Source organism: Mus caroli, unplaced genomic scaffold (assembly GCF_978045245.1).
Source record: "Mus caroli unplaced genomic scaffold, Mus_caroli_1 scaffold_7, whole genome shotgun sequence".
Taxonomy (NCBI): Eukaryota; Metazoa; Chordata; class Mammalia; order Rodentia; family Muridae; genus Mus; species Mus caroli.
In genome coordinates this window covers 24,451,528-24,467,847 of record NW_028227262.1, presented here as the reverse complement: position 1 = coordinate 24,467,847, position 16,320 = coordinate 24,451,528, and the positions used below count along the sequence as shown (strand labels likewise).

At 46.3% G+C, this 16,320-nt stretch overlaps 1 protein-coding gene across 1 annotated transcript in view; it reads left to right on the top strand.

Moving 5' to 3' along the window:
- Lpcat3 (lysophosphatidylcholine acyltransferase 3) overlaps positions 1–16,320 on the top strand; it is a 34,862-nt gene that overhangs the window by 14,159 nt on the left and 4,383 nt on the right. Inside the window, exons 2-3 of the mRNA XM_021164593.3 lie at positions 14,470–14,577; positions 15,654–15,760. Of these exons, the coding sequence (XP_021020252.1) occupies positions 14,470–14,577; positions 15,654–15,760 (215 nt within the window). The remainder of the gene's footprint in view (positions 1–14,469; positions 14,578–15,653; positions 15,761–16,320) is intronic.

Here is a 16,320-nt window from a genome sequence, read left to right as displayed (position 1 = left end):
TGGGGGTCAGAGGACATCTTTGTAGACTTCCACTACGGAGGTCCTGAGGATTGAGCTCAGGTCGCCGGGCTTGGCCATATGTGTCTTTGCCTGCTGTGCCATCTCACTTGCCCAAGATTTTTTTCTTGAACTTCTTATTTATATGCATGTTTTAAATAATTTACTTATTTCCTGTGCTTTGGTTGTTCTGCCTGCGTGTGTGTCTGTGTGAGGGTTTCTGAGCCCCTGGGACCGGAATTACAGACGGTTGTGAGTTTTCATGTGGGTGCTAGGAATTGAACCAGGATCCTCTGGAAAAGCGACCAGTGTTCTTAACTGAGCTGAGCCATCTCTCCAGCTCTTATGTGCATGTTCGTATCAGCATGCAGGTGCCACGGAGACCAGAAGATGCTGTCGGATCCTTTGGAGCTGGAGGGGGTCATAGGTGGTTGTGAGCCACCTGATAAGGGTTCTGGGAACCAAACTTGGATCTTTCACAAGATCAGCAAGCACTCCTAACTGCTGAGCCATCTCTTCAGCCCAAAGTGTTTGTTTGTTTTATTGAAGTCCGTAGTGTGTTCATATTTCTCTGTTGTACCTTTTAATTTTTCCTTTTAAACAGGATCTCACAGTACCCCAGGCTGGTCTAGAGCTCACTGGTAGGCAAGGCTGGCCTTGTACTGCTCTACTGCCTTCATTGCTTGGATTACAGGCAGGAGCTGTCCTGCCATTGTAGGCAGTGCTGGGGATTGAGTCTAGGGCAGGCAAATGCTCTGCTATCCGAACTGAAGCCCCCCACTTGGAAGGTACTTTTATAGAACTCAAGCTCCTGAATTTACACTCGAAATCCTCCTGCCTCGGGCCTCCCTAATACTATGATTACAGGCCTGTACACCACACCACCCAGCTCCTCTTTATATATATAATTTTTTTTTTTTTTTTGAGACAGGGTTTCTCTGTGTAGCCCTGGCTATTCTGAAACACTCTGTAGAGCAGGCTGGCCTTGAACTCACAAGATCTGCCTGCCTCTGCCTCCCGAGGGCTGGGATTAAACACATGCACTGCCAGCACCACCACTGGCTCTCTTTGTGTTTTCTCTTAAAGACAGACAGAGGAGCAGAGTCCAACAGTTACGGATGCTCAGATTGATAAGGACCATTTGGATACCTTTTCTCCTGCTGGCATCACAGCTAGGCAGCACACAGCCTATTTTATTTGCTGAGACACCTGTTGAACAAAGAGGTGTCACCTGCCTTGTTTATATTTACAGCAGTTAGGTTTGACCCCAGTAATGGCAAGGAATCAGTAGAAGGGAAGGTTGGGAAGAAACCAGGTAAATCACAAGGCAGCGAGATCAAGCAAGCCTTGAGCAATCCTTGCCCGGAGCAGAGCAGATAAGACAGGAATGGACTTTCTCTCCCCTGGGAGCGAGGCCCACGTTAGACTTCTATGAGAGACTGCCATAGACATTCTGATAAGCAAGCCTTGGACATAGGGCAGAGGTGGTTCAGAGTCCTTCTTGCTCTTCCAGAGATCACAAGTTCAATTCCCAGCACCCACGCCAGGCAGCTGGCCAGTGCCTCCTCTGGCACCTGCACTTGGAGAAACATTCCCACACAAGCACACACATATACACACAATTAGAAATAATAAAGTAAATCTTTTGAAAATGGAATATAGCTGTTCCGAGAGAAAGACGAGGTGGTGCCATAAGATGTGGGAGAAAGATGAGCAAGGGGATGTAGACCTGCTTCCACCCACGTGGAGGTCCCCTTCTCCCAGGTGAGCAAGCTCGGGCTGCATGATCTCTACCACTATTTCCACCCCTGGCCATTCCCAGCCCCTGGCTGCTGAAATACATAGCATTAGTCTAAGAATTGTAGGGTCCCTAGACTCCTGCATCCCAGTGCCTTCTCCCTGCCTGCTGAAATTCTGGCTGCATTCTGGCCTCTGATATCTGGATGTGCCCTGAAACTTGAACACTACATATAAACATGTTAATGACCAAAGAGGAACCAAAGTTCCCTATTCTATGGAACGTTCCCGTGCTAAGCCCGGTGAGCTGGAAGTGACTGTTTATTCCAAAGTCCAGACAAACCATCCCTCAGATTTTCTTGGGAGGTGCCACCCACATCCCAGCTGGCTTCTCTGGGAGTCACAGTCCTGGCAATTTTCTCAGCCTGGCCTCTCCTAGGGCCTGATGCTGGCACAGGCAGCCAGCATCCTTCCCCACCTGACAGTACAGATTTGTTGTCTTGTGGGTGATTTTTTTATTTTTTTAATACTTGAAGGCTATACATGACAGTCTTGGGGCTTTTTGTTTGTTTTGTTTTTTAAGAAAAAGTGCCACCTGGCACGGTAGTGCACACCTTGATCCCAGCGCTCAAGCGGCAGAGGCTGGAGAAGTTGCTCTGTGGGTAAGAACATGTGCTGTTGTTGCAGAGGGTAGGTCTGGTCCCCAGCACATACATCAGGCAGTTAAGAAATGCCTGGAGCTTCAGCTCCAGGGAGTCTGATGCTCCTCTGACCTTCTCCACCTCCTCCTTACACACACACACACACACACATACACATGAATAATTAAAATTTAAAAAAGAAAATGGCTTTTTAAAAAGGAGCCATGGGCAGGCAGATTTCTCTGAGTTTGACATCAGGCCTGGTTTACAGAGCAAGCTCCAGACAGCTAAGGCTACAAAGAGAAAACCTGTCTTTAGAACCAGACAGACAAAAGCCAGGCATGCAACAAACGAATATTTTTTTAAACCCACAAACAAACAAACAAAAAAACTCACAAAATACAATGCAAGTGTGGTTGTGAATGCCTGAAATCCCAGCATTCTGCAAAGTGAGCAGGAGAGCCACCAGGAGCTTAAAGCAGCTCAGAGACTACCTGCTTCTTAAGAAGTTTGGCATCAGTATGAAATAAATATCTAGTATTTAAGAGTAGACATCTTCAAGTTGTTTAAAGTATAATCTCATATTCATCCATAGGGTTGCAGTTCAAGACTGAGTGAATTCCACCAAGCCTTCTATGTACTTATGTCCCCTACATACACGCTGGTAATAAAGTTTAATTGCTAAATTAGGTACATAAGGATCAGCAGTAATTTATAATAAAGGCACAATTATAAGATTGAACTATGATAACAGTTATACCATACGTGTGATAGATACGTACAAAGTTTGGATAGATAATATGCATGCATGCAAACAGAAACATCTTATTATACTCTAACTTTTTTTCAGCCACCCATAGTGGCTCTCACCTGTAATCCCAGCACTTGGAAGACCAACAGGAGGCTTTCCATGAGTTAGTTATAGACAGCCTTGGCTACATAGTGCATTCTAGACCAACCAGAGCTACAGCTTCAGGCAGACAGACAGACAGATAACAAAACAAGCCTTGCACCTAAAGGAAGCACTTGGCTTTTCTGGCACGGCTGAGTTGCTAGCATCCCTGCCCTCACTTTGGGGCCGTGACTGAGTAAAACAAAATTACTCTCGGGCTGGAGAGAAGTCTCAGTGGTTAAGAGCACTGACTGCTCTTCCGGAGGTCCTGAGTTCAATTCCCAGCACCCACATGGTGGCTCACAGCCATCTGTAATGGGATCAGATGCCCTCTTCTAATGTGTCTAAAGACAGCTACAGTGTACTCACATACATTAAGTAAATACATACATACATACATACATACAGATTACTCCCATGTGCAGACACTAATGTGGATCTGCCTGTGTGATGGCCAAGTGTTGAGTGATGAGCAGGCAGGTTGTGTGTCCAGCATGGATCCCCTGTGTCTGTGCAAGACTCATCCACAGCCCTCAGAATGCTGGATGAATTTTAGGACTTGTTTAGTCCTGAAGTTCTCCATTCAGTATTTTTGATGGCAAAATTTCCTTTAGTAACTGAAAGCAGTAAACACTGATTTTTTTATTTATTTATTTATTATTGGGGGCGGGTGCATAGCAGGCATGTGAGGGTCAAAGGACAATCTTGTGGAGCCTGGTCGCCCGCCACCTTTATGTAGGTTCTGGAGACTGTACTTAGGCCGTCAAGCTAGTGCAGCAAGGGCCTTTACTCACCAAACCATCTCTGCAGCTATTAGTCAGCAGGATGGCTGCCATCTTCCCTAGTTCAGAAATGGATAAGGTAAGGTACAAAGCTTTGACTTTCTCGGGCTGTAGATCTAAATCCTGACTGGACCACTCCAGTTCCAGAGCCCAGATAATCTGACTACCACATGCTGTAGTAATTTGCAGAAAATTAAAATGTGATTAAATGCCATTAGTAGCACCAGGTGGAACATTTACCTTTGTCAGGATGCAGATAGGGTCTCTCAGTGATGCCTCAAAATCAGTCCGAATGTCTGTTGTCGCTCCCCTACTGAAATGGAGAGATGATGTTGTGTCGCCCCTTGTATGTAGGGAATACTAAGGTCTGGATGTCAGGCACAAGGACACGTTCTTGGCATTGCTTTTGCCATCTGATTAGCTAGGAAGTGCTCCTGAGGGGGCATTCAGGATGACTTTCCCTGAACAAATAATAATAGTAAGAAGTTGGTGTTGGCCGGGCGTGGTGGCGCACGCCTTTAATCCCAGCACTCGGGAGGCAGAGGCAGGAGGACTTCTGAGTTCGAGGCCAGCCTGGTCTACAAAGTGAGTTCCAGGACAGCCAGGGCTATACAGAGAAACCCTGTCTCAAAAAACCAAAAAAAAAAAAAGAAGAAGAAGAAGTTGGTGTTGGGAGAGCTCGACTCCAGAGTCCACTAGTTCCTCATTCAGCAGTCCTAGCATTCATTCAGCTTTTGTTGATACTGGTTAGGCCGCCACATTCCTAGATCAGCCATTAGCATTGAAGTGGAAAGGCTGGCTTCCTAAGAGCACTTGGCTTCAATGGAGCAAGTAAAGCAACACTCTTGGCGGGGCTTTGAGAAAATCAGGGTTTAAGTTGTTTTGATACATTGAGGAACTAAAAACTAAAACAGGTCTCATGTCCCCTGGGCTGTTGTCAAAGGCTGTCCTGAAACATCTGATCCTCCTGCCTCTCCTCCAAAGCGCTGTAATTTACAGATGTACACTATCCATCTCTGGTGTTAAAAAATACTTCCTAAAATTCTTAGAAATGCTTTTCTTTTTCCGCTGTCCATCACTTCATCTGCTGGTACCCCACAGCACCAGGTGTGGTGGTCACCCCAGTAATCCCACAGTCCTGGCACTAGAGCGGCAGGAGGATCTGGACTCTATGAGTTGAGGGATAGCCTTGGCTTATAAGTTCCAAGCTCTACATACCAAGATCCTGTCTCTAAAATGAATAAGACAAGTCACTGTCAAATCCTCCAGCCCAGAGCTGTAGCTTAGTTACCACTAACTTGCTTGCTGCTGGCCGATTATGCCCTCGTTGCAATCCCCGATACTGTGAAATAGTCGTGATAAGACTATCTCCCTCTGCCCTTCATCCCTGGTCACTTTTGGACATTTGTCCTAGTCCTTAGTCCCTTATCACTGTCATCAAAATGCTAAAGAGACTCAAGCCCAGGACATTACTATAGAGTAGAGAAGGACTAGAGTCCAGTATTAGACAGACAGGGTGCAGGGAGATGCTTATGTGCAGCATTAAAATGAAATCATCCGGTTTAAGATTCACTATATATGTTACCCAAGCTGACCTTAAATTCCTGGGTTCAAACCATTCATATTCCCAGCTGGCTGGGACTACAGGCACGTGCCACCCACACTTCATCCACCCTAAAAGAAGATTTTTTTTTAAACATTTTTAAACAGGGAGTTAAGCATAAAAATGCATGAGCGTGTGCATTTGAACAAGAGCTGGATTTAGATTGTTGTCTAAAGACCAAGAACATAGCTGCAGCTTTACAGAGGAACAGTTAGTTATTAATGACTCCACTCCCAGGACACTGCAAAGTTCCAAGGCCAGTGGCGAAAGGAGTAGAACAGAATCAATCAGGCGCAGTGGAGTCTAATGTGAGCCCTGCTCTGTTAACTTCAGCACACCAGTCATCCCCTTTGGGGCCTAATGAAGGCTTTGAGTATTTGATCTCTAAGGTTTCTTCAGTTCCAGGAATCTATGACTCAGCTGAAGATATGCAAGGTTACCAGAGTGTAGAAGCTAGGGTGGCACCCTGCCCAGACTTCCAGGCAGGTTTAATCTAGACCATCAGAAGGAACCTGCCTTGGGCAGATCCAGAGATAAGCTACACCACTCCCAAACGTCCCTGGTCTACAGGCCTTGCAGCTATAGAGTGCACCAGTAATGAAGCCCAGCACTGAGCACTTAGCAGTAACTCATTTCGACACTTCAGCAGGTCCAGCCGGCCTTCCCACCTCATTTTGTGTGTCTGCCTTTTCTATCAGGTCTCTTACACGGGGAATTCCCATTGCTGGTGAATGAATGGAAGGGGGAAATGAAAGACTTTAAGTGACAAATCTTCAGAGTAAAGAAAAAAATGCTAAAATTACCATATGAAAATATTTGACAAAAGCAAACTGAAAATAAGTCATATCTGAATGTTGTGCATCTGTGCATGTGTGCACGTGTGGTGGTGCACACCTATGATGCCAACATTTAGGAGACAAATGCAGGAGAATGGCTGATCATTTAAAAAAGAAAAAGCTAGCCGGGCGTGGTGGTGCACGCCTTTAATCCCAGCACTTGGGAGGCAGAGGCAGGCGAATTTCTGAGTTCAAGGCCAGCCTGGTCTACAGAGTGAGTTCCAGGACAGCCTGGGCTACATGGAGAGACCCAGTCTCAATCCCCACCCCAAAAAATTTTATTTAAAAAAGACTGAATGTATATTTATCATGAGTTCAGGAATCCATAGCATAATAAAGATAGAATGGCTGACAGTTTGAGGCCAGCCTAGGCTACATATTGAAGACACTGCTACTATTAAAATAAAATAAAATAAAATAAAATAAAATAAAATAAAATAAAGAGGTACTAGAACTCAGGAAGCACTAGCAAGGGGTCTAACAGTTCCAGGTCAGCCAGGGCTCCATAGTAAGACCTTGTCAAAGGAAGGAAGGAAGGAAGGAGGGAAAGGGGAAGGAGAAGGGAAATGAAAAAGGAAAGGAGAAAGAAAGAAAGAAAAGCAGTGTGTGATGTTGTCTGCCTTTGGATTCCAGCTTTTGGAAGATAGAGGCAGGAAAATCAGGAGTTCAACGTCATGTTTGGCTAATATGGTAAGTTCTAGACCAGCCTGGGCTCCATGAGAACAGATAGATAGATAGATAGATAGATAGATAGATAGATAGATAGATAGATAGATAGATAGATAGCCTAGCAACAAATGAGCCACATTGCTCTGCCTTCCCGTGGCTGCTTTGTGAAGACTGGCAGATGTGACTGCAACCATATTTGATTCCGTTGTCTGAGGTCTCAGCTTCTATAGAGGAAAGGAAGGAAAGGAGAAAATAGCCTGCTTCTATCTTAAGTTCCTCTCTCCAAGAGAGAAGCGGGCTCTGGATGAGTAGCTCTATGGAGTGGGCTGCTGCCTCTCCTGCCCTGTCTTCTCCTGTTGCCCTGGAGGTGAATGTCCTTGGCTTGGATGTTCTGCCGTCCCATCCGCAGGGAAAGGTTGGGTGCCCCCCGCCCGCCCCCAAGTCCCCTTTTCTCTAGGTAAACCATTCCTGTGGCTTGGGTACTCGTGTTCTGCTCCACTTTTCTTCTCCCATGAAATATTTGGAACTTCTGTCTTAGAAAAGTTTCATTTCAGCCAGGCGGTGGTGGTTCACGCCTTTGATCCCAGTGCTCAGGATGCAGAGGCAGGTGGTTTTCAGAGTTCAAGACCAGCCTGGGCTACAGCATGAGTTCCAAAGAAACCCTGATGTAGAAAACAAAGAGAAAAAAAAAATGTTTCGTTTCCTCAGTAGCAAGTCCTTGAAGGAATTCATTTGTAGTCTCCCTTTCTACCTGTCCCCACCCTCAGGGCCAGCGGATCCTGTCTCTGTGCCCACCCATCCAGCTGTCAAGAACTTATCATGAGGCTCCGTAACAGTTGGATTTCCGCATTGGCTTTTACCTTTGGTGATATTTGACAGTTTGAATAACTTCATCTATCTGTCTGTCTATCTATCTGTTTTGTACATGGATATGTGTGGCATTCAGGTGGCATAGCACACATATGGAGCTTACAGGGATCCCCTTCAGGTCATCAGGTCACCCGTAGAGCCACCTCCATGGCACCTATGACAGCTGATGTGAGTGAGCGCTTCCCTATCTGAAATGACGTCTCTCCTCCTAGATGTAGTAGGTTTGCCTCCTTACTTTTCTGGGGCCTTTGTTCTTTCTCTGGCTCTTTGGCTTCCACTCCCTTAAATATAGGCATTTGCCAGCGTTCAGCCTTTTGTCTGCCCTTTTTATGATCTGCCTGTTTCTTTATCTCTCTTCCTGGTTTTATATATCACTAACAATACCACTGCAGCAGCCAATCTCTGTTTCCCTTTGAGTGATACCACTTTCTTCCTAACCAACGAGTCGTGCAGCCAGCAGCCTTGAGATAAGCGGCTTCAAGTCAAGGTACAAATAAGTGCCCAATGGCACGGGGACCTAGGAATAAACAGTGTTCCTAGCAATCCTGCCATGTGTATTCCTCTTAATGCTTAGCGCAGATCTGCATGGTTTGGGAGCTTTTGTTCTGTTGCTGCTGCTGTTTTTGGAGACAGGATCTCTCTTGTAGCTCTTGCTGGCCTGGCTACAGTACTCACAGCAATTTACTTGCTTCTGCCTCTCAAGTGCTGGGATTAAGGATGTGGACCACCACGCTCAGCTGTCTCAGAGGTTTTGAAGCAGGGTTTTTGTGATGTAATGTCACTGGGGTATGTGGCTGCAAGCAGTTACCAGTAGGAGGCCATTGCCACAGCTTATAGGTAAGATATTGGGACGTAACTGAAAATTATAGCACGTATGCCCTCCCCCCCCACACACACACACACAGCGGAAGGAAGGAAGGAAGGAAGGAAGGAAGGAAGGAAGGAAGGAAGGAAGGAAGGAAGGGAGAGAGACAGAGAGAGAGAGAGAGAGAGAGAGAGAGAAATGGCCTGGAGAGATGACTCAGCAGTTAAGAGCATTTGTTGCTCTTTCAGAGGACAGATTTTGATTCCCAGCACCACATGGCAGCTTTATAACTGTCTGTAACTCCAGTATCAGGGATGGGACATTCCTCTTCCGGCCTCCGTGAGTATGAAGCACATACATGTGCACATTCATACATGTGGACAAAACACTGTATAAGATAAATCATCTTTAAAAAGCATAATTAGCCGGGCGTGGTGGCGCACGCCTGTAATCCCAGCACTCGGGAGGCAGAGGCAGGCGGATTTCTGAGTTCGAGGCCAGCCTGGTCTACAAAGTGAGTTCCAGGACAGCCAGGGCTATACAGAGAAACCCTGTCTCGAAACCCCCCCCCCAAAAAATAAATAAATAAATAAAAATAAAAAGCATAATTGGCATAATTGTAATTAACAAAGAAGTCAAGAGAAGGCTGATTTAGGTAGAAAATCAGCTTTAGTTATACAGCATTTGAGAGAGTACGAAATGTCATACTAAAAATATCCAGGGAGGACCCAGGGGACACGGGACTAACATAGGGAAAGTTAGTACTGGCGTAGTTTGGCATAAAGATCATATTAAGTTGTGTGAGCATCAAGGAGTTTTCACAGAGGCAATACAGCAAAAATAGAGAAACAACTTTGAAACTTCTAGGAGCCAGGAAAACAGTCTTCAGTGGGAGTGTGGGGAAGTTCAGCGCTTGCCTAGTGTGTGTGAGGCCCTAGGTTCAGTCCCCGACATAGGGGTGGGTAGGAGGTAGGGTGTGCTGTAGAATTGATATCAACAGCTGGTTCAGCACATAGCACTTGGAATTCCACCTTCTTCCTCACATTTGACAAGCATAGCTTACTCTCTCTGACCCAGGTCCTTTGGTCTGCTGCCTGACCAAGTGGGGCCATATCATATTCCTGCAGAGTTCTTAAATGGCTAACAGGATGAAAGGCTAAGGGATGTATCAGATTTTAATGAAAACAGTTCACTTCTGTTTTCTTCAAGTGAAGCACCAAGCCCTTCAACTTCAAGATTAATGAGTAATTGTACAAGTGTACAGGAAATAAGGAGCTAACACTAACACAGGCAGTGTGATATCCCCGGTCCCAAACACAACTCAGTCAGAAGCACAGAGACCCAGGAATAGTCTCACTGTGCTGTTAACCCGCTGAACCTGGAGTCCCTGCCCCTAGCTGCAGCCTGTCAGTACACAGCACATCCTGGACTTTGCTCTCCTTAGAACGAGCCCTGTTCTAACAGGATCCTTGACCTAGGACCCCGATGCTTCACCAGCGATAACCTCCTTCAGCAATCAGAAAGAAGGAAGACTGAGTTCTACCACAGGTTCTCAGATCCTCTGGGCACCGATATTAAATCCTGTTTGGTGACATTAAACAAAAGCCAGTGGCCTGTCAAGCTCAGGATTCCATTCCCAGGGCCATCGTTAGGGTTTTAGTGGTACTGAGGCCTACTGCTCATAGACTTTGGTGCAGCTCATTTTTAAAGTCCATGGCCTTCCCGTTAGACTCTGGTGTGCAAGCAGGTGTCACGGTGCTTGGTGTTCTTGACGATTCGTAGGTGATGGTTGCCACTCTATCAAGCACCAGTTCCCACAAAGAAAGAATTAAGACTTGGAAGTAGCTTGTAGGGCACCACTCTCCCTAAAAACAGCTTCTCCCTGAAGGGGTGACCCAGCTGCCAGGCTGCCAAGCCTGCTGAGCTGGGCAGCAGCCAAGAGCAAGGTTCAGTGTTTACATACCCACCATGGGCCGGGGTTGTCACAGCAACTCACCCAGCACAGTTCGTCCCCTCCTTCCCTTGGCAACTTCCAAGCAAGCTTTGCCCTCACCTCTTGTGGTCTCGGTGGGTGTTCTGGGTAACCCCGCTTTCTCTGTTCTTTTGAATTTCCTGCCTGTACCTCAGCTTCTCACATACTCCCCAGTCTGCGCTCTACTGACCTGAGTGGGACCATGCAACCTGCACTCCTCCCAACTTCCCAAGCCGGGATGCAGCACACAGGTCCCCTGCAGCAGCCAGAACCAAAGCTAGCTGGTCTGTACAGCGTCTGCAGGAGCATACCCGAGACCCTGGCTCCTGCCATGCCTGCTTTCTTGGTCTTATAAAACTATGCTTTCTAAATTCCCTGGTAAGTTAGAAATTGGGGAAGGAACTAGGCTTGGCTGGCCTGTTGAAAGCTCAAGAAGTGACCCTTGACCCCAAAATAGCAAGGGAAAGGACAGGAAAAAACGTAAGAAGTGAGCACAAGAACTCAGAATTCAGGGCAGTGTAGGTCCTGCAGAGTTGAGGCAGCTTCCCACATCCCAGAGGGCAGGAAGACAGCGTGGCTCTCCTCTGAAATAGCAAGGTCCAGTATTATCGAGAAATGTTAAATTAGGGCTGGCAGAGTACAAACCCTGGGTGTGGCCCAGGCGGTAGTACAAGCCCTGGGAGGTGGGAGCCGGGTTAGGGATTAAAGGCCAGCCTCAGCTATAAAGCTAATTCAGGCAATCTGGCCTACACTAGACCCCATCCTTAAAAAAGAAAATTTTAAATTCTCTTCAACTGGGGGACAGAGAAATGCGTTGTGTTCTTTAGTTGTGGTACATCTCACATGCTTAAAGGTTTTAGTACTCAAAAAGATTAATTCTATCCATCCAGAATTCGTGAGCTCTCCCAGACAATTAGAATCTTCTGCCTCAGCCTCCTACCTGAATCCACCCCAGGACCCGTGTAATGGTGGAAGAGAGCAAACTCCAAAGTTGCCATTTGGTTCCAAACATTGCTGTGCACACATGTGTGCACACACACACACACTTATATACAATAATTTTTTTTTAAGTAAAAAGTTTTAGGTTTTGTTTGGTTGGTTTTTGAGGTACGGTCTCATGCAGCACAGACTGGCCTCTCACTTGCTATAAAGCCAGAAATGACCTTGAATTCCTGATCCTCCTCCTCTCCACCCCAAGTGCTGGGATTTCAGGTCTGTGACCACCACATCTGGTTTATGTAGTCCTGGGGAATCAAAGCAAGAGAGTGAGTTCCAGGCCAGCCTAGGCTATATAAAAACAATTACAAGGAACCAAGCATGGTGGCGCACACCTTCGATCCCAGCACTCAGGAGGCAGAGGCAGGAGGATCTCTGTGAGTTGAGGCCAGTGTGGTCTACATGGTAAGTTCCAGAACAGCAGAGCTACATAGAGAGACCTTCTGTCAAAACAAACCAAAACGGGAACTCTGCATTTCCGTGTAACACAGAACTGGGGTAAGGCGAACAAGTAGAAGGCCTATCTAGGCTGTAGAGATTTCAGGGTCAGCCTGGGCAGCTTCATAAGACCCTACCTCAAAACAATGAACTGTGCAGAGAGGCCTGGGGCTATAACACAGTGGTAGACAACTCTTCCAGCATGTATGAGGCTCGGGGTTCAGTCCCTCACACTGTAAATAACGACATAACTGAGCATTTTGTTTTATGGATTGACAGTTTTTAAGCCACTGGGCGATAATGGCGCACACCTTTGATCCCAAAACTGGGGAGGCAAAGGCAGACAGATTTCTGTGAGTTCCAGGCCACCCTGGTCTACAGAGTGAGTTCTAGGGCTAGAAACCCTATCTTGGGAAAAAAATAAGTAAAAGTAAAAATAAAAGAAATTGCAATTACCACACACTCAAAACTATATTGCCAATGGTAAAACTAAGAATATTTTTTTTATTTTAATTACTTTTTATATTGACTTATTTGTATGTGTGCACAAACACACACACTCATGTGCTAGTCAGAGGCCAACTGGCAGGAGTTGGCCCAATCTTTCCACTGTGTAGTCCCCAGGGATCCAGCTTGCTGGAGCACTCTTACCGGCTCAGCCATCACCCTGACCTTACATTTTATATTCTAAAAGCAAAAACTGTGGCAATTGTAAACCATGACCAACTCTGAAACACTGTACAGGAATAGAATAGGCAAGGTGTCCTTCTAGAAAACCAAGAGGAGACTGACTGTCCACGCTTGCCCAAGTGCAAGCATGTCAGCTCCACCACTTGATAGACTGTTGAGAACCAGTCTGCAGCGAGGCCATTGACTACGCTCTCTCTGACTTAGGGATACAATGCATTGGCCTCTCTGATTCCTTGAGCAACCCTTGGCAGTGTAGAACTCATTGCCCTCTAGGAGCTCCCCTGAGAGTTTGCTCACAGCCTGAATCATATCACAGTTTGGATCATATCCTGAATTAAGCTTGGAAGACATTTCTTAGTGTTCTAAAACAAGCTCTATAAATCGGTCGATACTCAAGCAAGCCCACCTCATAGCCTAGTGTTAATTGTCTTCTCAGAAGTCTGAGGGTGCTATCCTCACAGGACAGATCACAAAGTGTAAAATACTGTTTCTGAGCAGAGTGAACATCTTCTCTTCTTTGGTTTGGGTTTTTGTTTTGTTTTTGTCTTAGCTGTATGTGCTTTGTGTATGGAGGCTTCGTTCTCCATAGCTTGTCTGGCCTCATTCGGGTAGTAGATGATGTAACTTTATGAACTTCTGATCTTCCTGATCGCACCTCCCAGGTATCGGGATTATAAGTGTGCACCGCTGTGTCTGGTTTCATGTACTAGAGATCAAACCCAGAGCTTTGTGCGTGCTAGGCAAGCACTCTAACAACTGAGAGAGAGCCCTAGCCCTTGGTAGGTTTTTGAAACAGAATCTGCTGTGGATGCGAGGCCTGCCAGTACTCGCTGTGTAGTCCAGGCTGGCCTCAGACTTGAAGAATCTCCTGTCTCAGCATCTCGGGTGCTAAGATTACGGATGTTGGTCACTTCCTCAATAGTTGGTAGGTATAAATGAAAGAAAGTCCTGAGATTGCATCTTACGTTGTTGCCTCAGTTAAAAATACTTGAGTTCTAGCCAGGTAGTGGTGGTACATGCCTTTAATCCCAGCACTTGGCAGGTAGATCTCTGTGAGCTCATGGCCAGCCTGGTCTACAAAGTGAGTTTCAGGACAGCCAGGGCTGTTACACAAAGAAACTCTGACTCAGGAAAAACAAAATCACAAACAAAAACCTTGCAGTTCTAAAAGCGTATTTACAAACAGCAACAAACCACTTGATTTGGGCGAGTACTATTCTGTCTTCTCTTTTAGCATCCATAAAATGGTTGGTTGGTTTGTTTGTTTGTTTGAGTGAGATGACTCAGTGGGTAAAGCACTTATCAATTAAGCCTTCCAGAAGACCTAAATTTGATCCTTGGATCCCACATAAGGTAGAAGGAGAAAGCAAAGTTATGGTCTAACACTGTAGCATGAACGCACCCACACCTATACATCACACACACACACACAAACATGCACGCATGCGCGAGAGTGCACACAGAGGTTTTTTTAATCCTGTTTTTTCCCTCTCTGATGTCACCAGGCATGAGTAACCTCTTCCTCTTTTCCTCCCATCTAGGCTACCCGTTGGCTCTGTTTTATCGGCATTACCTTTTCTACAAGGACAGCTACCTCATCCATCTCTTCCACACCTTCACAGGCCTCTCAATTGCTTATTTCAACTTTGGTAAGGGAGTGGGCTCAGCAGGGATGCAGCCATGAGAAGAAACCTGGGGAGGGCTGGACCAAGGGGAAATCCCTGAGACAAGCTCTTGCGTTAGGAAGTGTTACCTCTTACAAAGCTTTCATCTTTACAAAAAGAGGACTCAGCCAATAGGAACACAACATCATTGTTCTTTGGTTTTGTTTTGTTTTTGTTTTTTTACATTTCCTACTGACAATAATATCTAGGGACGGGAAAAAATATTTGGGAGTCAGGAAGGGCTCCAGTTCAGTCTAGCACTCAGGCCAGATGGCTCAAAACCACCTGGGACTCCAGTTCCAGGGGAATGAGGCCCTCCTAGCTACACAGACACACACATGCACATGCCCACATACACTCACACACAGGTGAATAAAAATAATTATTTTCAAAGATGTGGGAAAACAGTAAATTAAATAATTCATAATAAGGTAACATATCAAAACTTCACTTGGTACCCCGTAAGTGTGTACATTTTATGTATCAGTTAAGAAGTAAATTTAGTGTTTGGCATTATGGTGCACACCTTTAACCCTAGCACTCAGGAAGCAGAAAGGGGCCAGCTTGGTCTATGTAATGAGTTCTGGGCCCATCAGGGCTACATAGTGAGACCCTGTCTCAATAATTAATAATAATAATGACAATAATGATAATTAGGATTATTTAGGAGATGGTGAGGTGGCTCAACAGGGAAAAACACAAGCTGCCAAGTCTGGTGACCTTCCCACCTGGTGGATGAAGATAACAAACTTTCTCTAGTTGCCCTTTGACCTCTGCACTTACCGTGGCACACCTACACATAAAATTTATTTATTTTGCGACAGTGTCATGTAACCCAGGCCGACCTTAATTGTGAAGAAGGTCACCTTGCTCCTCCTGTCTCTACTTCCCAAGTGCTAGGTGGCAAGCCTGGTCCAGCCTAGCTGGGGACTGACCCCAGGGCTTCCTGCATGCCGGGCAGGTGCTCTAACCACCTCCAGTGCTGCGTACTGTTCTCTTCTGGGAATCTCAGGAGGAATGGGCACCACGGTCCTAAACGCTGCTCTCTTCTCTGCACCCAGGCCACCAGTTCTACCACTCCTTGCTATGTGTCGTGCTTCAGTTCCTCATCCTGCGACTCATGGGCCGCACCATCACTGCCGTTATTACTACCCTTTGCTTCCAGATGGTAAATTTTTCTCATAGCAGCTCAGGTCACATCTGACAGGAGGTGTGGAGAGGGGCAAGGCAGGGGGTGGTAGCACAGTAATGGAGGAGACCTAGCTTGCAATCCCTCCTCCCAACACACAGCATCTGACTGCGGGCAGGTCACTCGGCACAGGCCTTAGGCAGGCTGTAGCAGTAACTCATTACTGGCCTCCAGTCTATGCCAGCAGGGTTCCTTGGTTCTCACCAGTTAGCCCAGCTGACCATGAGTTACAAGACTGAGCTGCAGAAGCTGTGCAGGCAAATGTCCATCCAATGCCCTAAGCAAGCCATTCCTCGCTGAGGTGGTAATGCCCCCATTTGTAGGATTTATTTCTTTATTGAGATGAGGCTCACTCTGTGACCAAGGCAGCTTCAAACTCTATAGCTCAAGCTGGCTTCAGTCTCTCTCAAGTGCCAGGATTCTAGGTCTGCACCAGCAGGCCCTGCTCATCGATAGGAAGGACCAGAAGAGAGGAAAGGGGAAGGGATACAGGGGATTGCAGAGCCAGGGGAAGTGAAGACAGACATGGTGGCACAGGC